Source organism: Erinaceus europaeus, chromosome 19 (genome assembly GCF_950295315.1).
Source record: "Erinaceus europaeus chromosome 19, mEriEur2.1, whole genome shotgun sequence".
Taxonomy (NCBI): Eukaryota; Metazoa; Chordata; class Mammalia; order Eulipotyphla; family Erinaceidae; genus Erinaceus; species Erinaceus europaeus.
In genome coordinates this window covers 6059480-6070769 of record NC_080180.1, presented here as the reverse complement: position 1 = coordinate 6070769, position 11290 = coordinate 6059480, and the positions used below count along the sequence as shown (strand labels likewise).

At 42.0% G+C, this 11290-nt stretch overlaps 1 protein-coding gene across 1 annotated transcript in view; it reads left to right on the top strand.

Annotated features, from left to right (window-relative positions):
- Positions 1-518: 518 nt before the first annotated feature.
- Positions 519-11290, top strand: part of BPNT1 (3'(2'), 5'-bisphosphate nucleotidase 1) — a 23811-nt gene continuing 13039 nt past the window's right edge. Inside the window, exons 1-5 of the mRNA XM_060179218.1 lie at positions 519-673; positions 6957-7095; positions 8078-8182; positions 10185-10315; positions 10748-10755. Of these exons, the coding sequence (XP_060035201.1) occupies positions 6976-7095; positions 8078-8182; positions 10185-10315; positions 10748-10755 (364 nt within the window). The 5' untranslated portion in view covers positions 519-673; positions 6957-6975. The remainder of the gene's footprint in view (positions 674-6956; positions 7096-8077; positions 8183-10184; positions 10316-10747; positions 10756-11290) is intronic.

Here is an 11290-nt window from a genome sequence, read left to right as displayed (position 1 = left end):
AGATGGGTCCAGGGGCTTGAACCCAGGTCCTTGTACATTGTAACATGTACACTCTCCCTCATGCATTACCTCCTGACCCCAATAAATAATATAAATATCGTAGGTCAAGAAGAGGTCCAGAGAGATAGTACAGCAGTTGACATAGTAAACTTTCTTGCCTGTGAATCCGAAATCTTAAATTCAATCCACAGCAGCACCATAAGCCAGAGCTGAGCAATGCTCTGGTTAAAAGAATAAAAGGAAAATAGTATGATCAAGTCCGCCCAGGAGTTGTGCAATTGCAAATACACGATTGCCAGGTTCTGCAAAAATAAGTGAATACATTAAACTGTGTCAATCTCAGAATTCTGCATAAAATTGTTGGAGGAAGAAGTAGAAATGTGACTGTCCGCAAGTCAGTCCACCCACCAGACTCAGGTCTCCTGAGACTGACTACCGGCCACTTGAGCCAGCCGGGGAAAAATACGGAGAGGTGGAGTTTTCGGTGGATCTGGAGTCTGCTCGGCCTTGCCAAGTAGCTGCTCTGCGCTTGCGCGCAGGTACCCGCATGCGCAGTAGGGAGGCATTGGCCCTCGGTCCTATTGGCAGGAGGCTGTACTGGACACTGAGAGGGACCCGGCGCTCCGAAACGTATTTTGCTCCCTTCTCTGACTTGGTCACGCACTTATCTCCAGTAAGTTTCTCCCCTGAGAGCTGAGGCCAGAGATTTGAGCAGATCTGAGCGATTTATGGGCCCCTGAACTCCTCCTCTATACAGATTCGAGGAGATGCTAGGGACTCTAGTGGGGGAAAAAAGTTTATGTAAATCGGATGGCCTCTCCAGATACTCCAAATTAAGATGCTTGAGTGCCAGCATTTGAATTTTGTTTGTGTGCTTATTCTTTTTGTCTTCGGACTTCGGGATCATTTTATTTTGTTGTTGCAGAAATACAGCGCCGTCAATCTAGGCATTCGGTTTCTGAGGATGCAAGGGTTTAGGATAGCTTTACGTTTAAAATTAAAATACACTGAGATAGTAAATATTCCTCGAGTTGTCTTTCCTGCATAGTAAAACTTCTATAATTTAGTTAGGATTCTCTGAAAATAGATCAAAAGATGCGTGCATCTCACTGTAGAGATGGCCTTAAAAACCTTGCAGGAGCAGGGCAGATAGCATACTGGGTATGCAGAAATCTTTCATAGAAAGCGCAAGGACCAGCGTAAGGATCCTGGTTCGAGCCCCCGGCTCCCCACCTGCAGGGGAGTCGCTTCACAGGCGGTGAAGCAGGTCTGCAGGTGTCTGTCTTTCTCTCCCCCTCTCCATCTTCCCCTCCTCTCTCCATTTCTCTCTGTCCTATCCAACAACAGTAACATCAATAACAATAATAATAACCACAATAATGATGGAATAACAAGGGCAACAAAAGGGGGAAAAAATGGTCTCCAGGAGCAGGAGATGCATGGTGCAGGCACCGAGCCCTGGCAATAACCCCCCCCCCCGGGGGGGGGGGAATACTTTCATACCTGAGGCCCCAAAGTCCTATTCAGTCCCATGCATCTTTCTCAGCTACAGCCAGCGGTGTGGTGCTAAGAAGAAGGGAAAGGGGGGGGGGAGAAGGAGAAGTAGAAGGAGAAGAGTAAGAATATATATAATCATATATGCTATGGAGTGGATTCCTGCACTCTGCTCAACTCTGAGCAATTTCTTTTCTGTCTGTGCCTAGCTCACAAGCAAGCAATTCTTATTCATTTTTTAGCTTGCATGACTCTCATAGTGAAAACGAACAGTTCATGTATTTAGTGACCATTACCTTTCTTCCATTCTTTCTTCTCCTTCCTCTCCTCCCCCCTGTCCTCCTCTTCATCCTCCTTCACTATTTTTCCTTTTCTGGGAATTGCCTGTTCATATCCTCTGCTCATTTTCTGTTAGATTATTCGTTTTTTGCCTACTGATACAGAAAAAGCCCTTTATATGATAGAAAATAGTTCATGGGCAGGTACAGACAGCATAATGGCTATGCAAAGAGACTCTCATGCCTGAAGCTCCAAAGTCCCATGTTCCATAACCACCATAAACCAGAGCTGAGCAGCGCTTTGGTGTATAAGAAGGAGAAGGAGATGGAGAAGGTAGTTCATGTTTATAGTTAGTAATACAAGATGTTTGTTTTGTTAATGGTATTTCAGTGAAGTAGTTTAAATTTTTTATGGAAGTTTATCAGTTTATTCTTGTATGGATTGTTGGTTTCTTTTAAATCATGTCTTAAATACTTTTACCAGATTTAGAAAATATATATATTTTTATTTTATTTTATTTATTCCCTTTTGTTGCCCTTGTTGTTTTATTGTTGTAGTTATTATTGATGTCGTTGTTGTTGGATAGGACAGAGAGAAATGGAGAGAGGAGGGGAAGACAGAGAGGGGGAGAGAAAGACAGACACCTGCAGACCTGCTTCACCACCTGTGAAGGGACCTGCCTGCAGGTGGGGATCTGGGGGCTCAAACCGGGATCCTAACGCCGGTCCTTGAGCTTAGCGCCACCTGCGCTTAACCCACTGTGCTACAGCCCGACTCCCAGAAAATATATTTTATTCCTGTTGTCTAATGGGAATTTCATTCTTTTCTTTTGAAATCGTCTTTGGTATATAGATAATGATTTTTAAAACTTGGAAGAAGTTTTTATTTATTTATTTTTTAAAAATATCTATTTACTTCCTTTTGCAGCCCTTGTTATTTTATTATTATAGTTATTATTGTTGTCGTCGTTGTTGGATAGGACAGAGAGAAGTGGAGGGAGGAGGGGAAGACAGAGAGGGGGAGAGAAAGACACCTGCAGACCTGCTTCACCGCCTGTGAAGCGACTCCCCTGCAGGTGGGGAGCCGGTGGCTCCAACTGGTATCCTTACTGCTGTCCTTGCGCTTTGTGCCACGTGCACTTGACCTGCTGCGCTACCGCCTGACTCCCTTTTTAAAATTTTATTACCAGAGCACTGCACAGCTCTAGTTTATGGTGTTGCATAGGATTGAACCTGGAGCCTCAGGGCCTCAGAGCCTCAAGCATAGGAGTCTCTGTATAAACATTATGCTATCAGGGCCAGGTGGTGGTGCATATGGTTAAGCACACACGTTTATAGGGCACAAGGACCCAGGTTCAAGCCCTTGGTCCCCACCTGCAGAGGGAAAGCTTCATGAGTGGTAAAGCAGGTCTGCAGGTGTCTCTCTCCTCTCTACCTCCCCTTTCTCTCTTGATTTCTGGCTGTCTCTATCAAATAAATAAAGATAATAAAATATTGAAAAAACATTATGCTATCTACTCCACACCAACCTATTTTTTTAATGTCTAGCAACCCCCCTACCGTTTATGCATATAACTCACTCCCCTAACACCCATGATCTGAGCTACCACCTTTAATGTGTTTATATTTGTCTCTAGAATTTGATTCCATTATTTGTCTAATTCTGCCCAGGACATAACTCTCTTAATAATATTATGTCATACTTAGATAACTGGTGAGCAACATTGTTCTTTTTTTATGGACATTGTTCTTTTTTTCAGAATTTACTCACATGACCTGGACCTTTATCAGATACCCAAAGATAAATGGTCTTTGTAATGAGTTCATCTTTGTATTGAAGTAAGATACTTACCCCAGGCCTCAGAAGAAACAGATCAGTTAATTCCTACTGAGCTAGCTAGCTCTGTTGGAAGCTAAAAAGAATTCCAACTGGACCTTTTTTTTTTTTTTTTCTATAACACTGCCCTAAAGTGTTTTTACAGGAAAGTCAGTAAAGAGAACAACCATAATAACAATGATTTTTTTTTAAATCTTGTGCCCGCCACTGTTGGAAGTGTTTTACCTCTATTACCCATTTAAGATTGATAACTCTCTGCTATTGTTACCTCCACTTTACAGCTGAGGACACAAAAAATTAAAGTGGATTTTCCAAGGTTACAAAGCAAGCATGTGCCCGAGGTAGGATTCGGACACAGCTACTTGGCGCTGGTGTCTGAGGGCTAAAGAATCCCTGTGATATTTTTCAGAAAGTTTTCAGAAAGTCATGTTCACAAAAGGTGACAGGCAGGGACCCAGATGTACAACAGGGAAAGAAGGAAGTGCAGTGGGTGTAACCTGAACTGCCCTTAGCAGGTTATCAACTTGTCAGTCACTTTTTGACCTTGCCCAGTACCCACTGATAACACAGATATGCAGTGGGAGTAAGGGAGGCAGTGCAATTGAAAAGGCTAATGGGAACCTTTTAAATTTTTTAACAGTTTTTGCAATTTAATATTCCAATTAGTTACACTTTCTTTTTTTAAAGTTTTTTACTTAGTTACTGGATAGAGATAGTCAGAAATCCAGAGGGAAAGGAGGGATAGAGAGGGTAAGAGACAGACAGACATACCTGCAGCATTGCTTCACTACTTGTGAAGCTTTCCCCCTGCAGGTGGGGACTGGGGGGCTCGAACCAGGGTCCTTGTGCACTGTAACATGTATGCTCAACCAGGTGCGCCACCACCCGGCCCCTAGCTACACTTCCTTTAGGTGAGAGCCAAAATTGTATTCATATATATTTTTTAAATGTGTAAGAAAAAATAGTAATGGGAGTCGGGCAGTAGGGCAGTGGGTTAAGCACACTTGGCATGAAGCGCAAGGACCAACGTAAGGATCCTGGTTCAAGCCCCCGGCTCCCCACCTATAGGGGAGTCGCTTCACAGGTGGTAAAGCAGGTCTGCAGGTGTCTTATCTTTCTCTCCCCCTAGCTATCTTCCCCTACTCTCTCTATTTCTCTCTGTCCTATCCAACAATGATGATATCAATAATAACAACAGTAGTAACTATAACAATAAAACAACAAGGGCAACAAAAGAGAAAAAAATAAATATTAAAAAAAAAGGAAGGAAGAAAAAGTATTAATGCAGTCCAGCAGTAAGGTGTTGGTCTCCTAGGCATGAAGTCCCAAGATCAGTCCCTGGCAGTCCATGTACCAGAGTAATGTCTGGTCCTTCTCCTCTCTCTCCTCCTGCCGCCTCTCTCATTGTAAACAATAAAATAAAAATAAAATAGTTTTAAAAAGTAATAATATTCCATTACTAATTCAATTTGGACTGTGAAGTACTTTAAAGAAAATGACAGAAATATTTCCATTCTCTTTTTAACCAACTCCAAGTGATTTGCAGTGACTTGAAAAAAAAAAGTTATTTATGAGAGAGAAAATCAGAGCACCGTTCTGGCACATGCAGTGTCATGGACGAAACTTGAGACCTCAAATCTGAGTCCGACACTGCACCACCTCCGATGCAGCAGAACCTCTTATCAGATCTTTGTAGTGTACGTCAAATCGTTTTTTTTTTTTTCACATTCTTATAAAACGGACAACAGCTTTAAGTGGTGGCTTGTTCATATAATATGTACTTTGTAAAGAATATAACAAACTGAACCTAAAAGTTTTCTGTAGAAGAAAATATCGTGGACTTGGCACACACAGAAGGAAGTGGCTGAGTCACAAATGAAGGCTGACAAAGCCTGAGTGATTGCTTCACTGGTTAGTAAGTAAATGATATCTCTGGAGGATTCGAACAAGCCTATACATTGCATAACCGTAACCCGCCTTCCAGAAACGGAGTGTTAACTAAGACATCCGGTTAGTACAAATGAATTAGCTGAAGACTACATTTCCTAGTGCAGAATAAGCCAGACACATGACTGTTTATGGATGTTAGAGCCAAAAAGGTATTTGTTAAATTATTTCTCCTGGGAGGGGAGGCTGTGGGTGGTGGTGCACCTGGTAGTGTACATATGTTAAAATATACAGTGACCTAAGGTTCAAGCCCTCAGTCCTCACCTGCAGTGGGGGGAAGCTTCACAAGCAGTGAAATAGTGCTGCAGGTGTCTCTCTCTCTCTCTCTCTCTCTCTGTACCTCCCCTCCCCTCTCAACTTCTGTCTTTATCTAAAATAAATAAACAAAACATATCTTCAAAAGAATTGTTTAAAAATATTTCTCCTCTTTTCTAGTAGGAACTGCCATAAATCTAATAGTAATTTTCTATTAGTTATTATCTAAAAATCTACTCCTTGTGTAACATGGACTGTGCTGGGAAAATGAATATAGTCTGATTATAATGTAATAGGATAAACAGAATTCAAATAGATTGAAATTCATTTAACCTACATTATAGACAGCTACTGCTAGTAGTATGGCATTCATTTCCTTACATCATTTTAATTTGTGTCTTCCTTCTGACAGATTTCAAACACTTGGCAGCACTTTGCCCCCAGGCTACTGAAATATTAGTCTCTCAAGGGCAGATATCACATATGTAAATAAAGTACTATCCACAGTCTCTTAACATGCATGGCAAGGCTGGCCTCCTCCATGCCTCCAAATGTCTCCTCTACAGAGAAAAAGAATAGCCTACAGTGTGCTGAGAATGTTAATGTTGAAAGGATTTTTTTCTCTCCCTAATCTCTTCCCATAAATCTTTATTTAAAAATCTACACAGTTAGGACAAGGTGGTGGTACACCTGGTTAAGTGCACATGTTGCCATGCTCAAGGCCCAGAGTTCAAACCCCCAGTCCTTACCTGCAGGAGGAGAAAGCTTTACAAGTGGTGAAGCAATGCTACAAGTGTCTCTCTGTCTCTCCCTGTCTAACCCCCATCCTCTCAATTACTCTCTGTCCTATCAAAATCATTAAAAATAAATTTATGTGGTCCGGGAGGTGGCACAGTGGTTAAGGCACTAGTCTCAAGAATGAGGTCCTGAGTTCGATCCCCGGCAGCACATGTACCAGAGTGATGGCTGGTTCTTTCTCTCCTCCTATCTTTCTCATGAATAAATAAATAAATTCTTTAAAAAAAATAAATTTACACAGTTAATTGGGGTAGTTCCAAGCCGGCGCTTAATAAATGTGGATTGACTTGAACTCAAGTCACCCCAGCCAATTGATGACATTGAAAGTCATCAAGCACTTCTCTCAGTTTCCCTTTAGGACTCCACATGGCTGCCACCCACACTGTGCTGATGCGGCTGGTAGCCTCAGCGTATTCTATCGCCCAGAAAGCTGGCGTGATAGTCAGGCGTGTGATTGCTGAAGGAGACCTGGGAATTGTGGAGAAGGTATGGCAGCTCTCATCTCTTTCCTTAACCAATTTGCTTTTGTTTTCTGGTTCCACTGAAGGGGTTAGTGATCTGCACCAATGTCAGTAAAATAATCAATGGTTCTTCTATGGAAACTGAAAGACTTAATTCAAATGTAGGCCTTCAAATGTATCTGCTTTGAAAATGAGTGCAGACCTTCTACATCCAATACTTTTATTTAGGACCAGAGGGATACCTTCCCAGGTAGGGTGCAGACATTGCCATATGCTGGCCATATGGCACCACATGGGAGTGTTAAAGTACCGGGGGCAGCCCCAGTGCTCTGCTGCCTGTCTCTGAATATCTGTTCATATGGAAAAGGCAACCTAAGAGTATTGAGACTGCACATATGCAAGGCCTTGAAAATACACACACACACACACACACACACACACACACACACCAAAAGAAAACAACATCAAGAACATCTCCCCACCTTTATTTATGGTTAGGCCTTCTGGCAACAAAAGGGAATAAATAAAAAATTTTTTTAATTAAATAAAATAAATAAGAATTTGACTCATTGGTGTTACATTTCATGAATTTATTTTTTTTGTAAATATTTATTCCCTTTTGTTGCCCTTGTTTTTATTGTTGTAGTTATTATTGTTGTCATCGTTGTTGAATAGGACAGAGAGAAATGGAGAGAGGAGGAGAGACAGAGGAAGAGAGAAAGATAGACACCTGCAGACCTGCTTCACCGCTTGTGAAGCAACTCCCCTGCGGGTGGGGGGCCAGGAGCTCAAAAGGGATCCTTATGCTGGTCCTTGCACTTTGTGCCACTTGCGCCTAACCCACTGTGCTACCGCCTGACTCCCATATTCCATGAATTTAAATGCAAAGCAGTAAAAAAAAAAAAAAAAAGCAGTGTGATTTAATTCATTTGGACACTGGTGCATGAGAAATCAGAGTCCAACTTCTTTCATTTTAAAACTGCTAAATTTTCCAATTTTTGTTGCAGACCAGTGCAACAGACCTGCAGACCAAAGCTGACCGACTGGTGCAGATGAGCATCTGCTCTTCACTGGCACGGAAATTCCCCAAACTAACAATTATCGGAGAAGAGGTAAGATTTGTTGGTGTCTTTGTATCCTTGTTAACCATGTGGATTTTTCAAATATTTTGGTCCTTTCTAGGTCTATTATCTCTATTCTTGAACACAAGAGATGAAGCTACTATTATACTCAGAAAACAAAATATTACATACAGTTTGCATGAACTTTGGAATGTAATGGATTTTCTTTTCTTTTTTCTTTTTTCTTTTTTCGCCTCAAGGTTTACTGATGAGGCTCTGTGCCTGCATTATGAATCCATGGCTCCTGGAGGCCGTTTATCCATTTTGTTGCCCTTGTTGTCGCCCTTGTTGTTGCTATTGTCATTTTTATTGTTGTTATTGATGTCGTTGTTGGATAGGACAGAGAGAGAAATTGAGAGAGGAGGGGAAGGCAGAGAAGGGGAGAGAAAGATAGACACCTGCAGACCTGCTTCACTGCTTGTGAAAACACCCCCCTGCAGGTGGGGAGTTGGGGGCTCCAACTGGTATCCTTGAGCTGTTGCTTGAGCTTTGCGCCACCTGTGCTTAACCCAGTACGCTACCGCCCAGCCCCCTTTGTTTTTGTTTTTGTTTTTAATAGGCTTACTTCCACACTTATCCAAATAGTGTAACCACAAAAGTAATGGAACTGATGCCTCCTTTAATTAAGAGTAGAAGAATCAGAGCTATTTCTTTAATTATGTCCATAATACTTAGAAAATTCTTTTCTGGAGGGCCCAATGGTAGTGCAGGGGGTTAAGTGCACATGGCGAAGCGCAAGGACTGGCATAAGGATCCGGTTCAAGCCCCCAGCTCCCCACCTGCAGGGTGAGCGGGGTCGCTTTATAAGCGGTGAAGCAGGTCTGCAGGTGTCTTTCTCTTCCCCTCTCTGGCTTCCCTCCTTTCTCCATTTCTCTCTGTCCTAACCAACAACAATGACATCAATAACAACAACAATAATAACCACAACAAAGATAAAACAACAAGGGGAGCAAAAGTGAAAAAATAGCCTCCAGAAGTAGTGGATTCGTGGTATAGGCACTGAGCCTCAGCAATAACCCTGAAGGCCAAAAAAAAAAAATTATTTTCTGGGGGTGGGGTGGTAGCACAATGGGTTAAGTATACATGGCACCAAGTGTAAGAACCAGCACAAGGATCCCGGTTCAAGCCCCACCCACTCCCCACCTGCAGGGGGGTCGCTTCATAAGCAGTGAAGCAGGTCTGCAGGTATGTCTTTCTCACCTCCTCTCTATCTTCCCCTTTTCTGTCCATTTCTCTCTGTCCTATCCAATAACAACAGCAATAATAATAACCACAACAACCTTAAACAACAAGGGCAACAAAAGGGAAAATAATGTCCTCCAGGAGCAGTGGATTCATACTGAGCCCCAGCAATAATCCTGGAGGCAAAAAAAAAAAAAAAAAGAAAAAAATTATTTTCTTCTTAACTCTTCTTAAAATAATGAATTGATAATAAAATAAAATAATATTTAATGTAAAAAATAATGAAGTTGGGGCCCTTTCTTTGCACACAGCTTTGATGAACCATATGTGACCATTTTTTTTACTTTTTTTTTTTAATATTTATTTTATTTATTTATTTCCTTTTTTGTTGCCCTTGTTTTTTTTTTTTTATTGTTGTAGTTATTGTTGTTGTCGTTGTTGGATAGGACAGAGAGAAATGGAGAGAGGAGGGGAAGACAGAGAGGAGGAGAGAAAGATAGACACCTGCAGACCTGCTTCACCGCCTGTGAAGCGACTCCCCTGCAGGTGGGGAGCCGGGGTTTGAACCGGGATCCTTATGCCGGTCCTTGTGCTTTGCGCCACCTGCGCTTAACCCGCTGCGCTACAGCCCGACTCCCCATATGTGACCATTTTTACATTCTTCTTTGATTTGCTTTAAAAAACCCTAAATATAAATGGTAGTAGGAAGAACCAGTGAAAGCTGTGATGCCACATTCCTCTGGTTACTGAGATGAAGGGCGCACTGTAAACGCTCAGCAGCTTCAGTCACCAGCCATGCTGTTTGCTTTAGGATCTGCCTTCAGAAGAAGTCGATCAAGAGCTGATAGAAGATGGCCAGTGGGAAGAAATTCTGAAGCAACCATGCCCATCACAGTACAGTGCTATTAAAGAGGAAGATGTATGTATCACTTATTTTTTAATGTTTACTATTTGTTTATTTATGAGTGAGAGAAAGAACTCCGGGCATCATTTTGGAATGTCTACTGCCAGGGACTGAGCTCAGGGGCTGAACCTGGTGTTGCGTGTGCCAGAATGCTCCTCTGGTATTCCCCTCTCTCATATACGTAAATACATAAATAAAAAGATGTTTTTTAAATAGAGGGGAAAACCACAGCTGAAAAGCTCCCTTCAGTGAGTGCAGTGTGGGCTGTGCTTAAACTTGGGTGACACATGTGGTGAAGCAGGCCACTATTGAAATGAGCAAATTTACTGGCCCTGTACTGTGTACTTTGAGGAGAAAAGTCCAGATTGTCACTATTTGATTTGATAGTAAAATATTTCTTGAGCAGTTGGGGTTACTACCTTAGATTTTTCAGAAGGCCCATAGCTACCACCTAACTTTTCGTTTTATAGTTGCTTATGTTAAATCTGGGCTGCCAGATAGCCATGCTACTTTTACTACTTTAGTTTCTGAATTTTAATTTACTTAATACACATTCATGATTTACTTACTGTGAGTAAGATACTTGGGTCTGTGGCGTGGATGATATAGAGAAAACAAGACATGGAGCCTCCTATCAGAGGTTCAAACGCATCAAACGTTAGAATTTCAACGGGCAGGGAGTCAGGCGGTAACACAGCGGATTAAGCGAAGATGGCCAAAGTGCAAGGACCAGCACAAGAATCCTAGTTTAAGCCCCTGGCTCCCCACCTGCAGGGGAGTCGCTTCACAGGGGTGAAGCAGGTCTGTCTGCCTTTCTCTCCCCCTCTCTGTCTTCCCCTCTCTCCATTTCTCTCTGTCCTATCCAACAGCAATGACAACAATAATAACTACAACAATAAAATAACAAGGGCAACAAAAGGGAATAAATATATAAATAACTATTCTTAAAAAACAAAGAGAATTTCAGCAGACAATGGCTGCATGACCTGAGTCATGGGAGAAGTTCCACATAG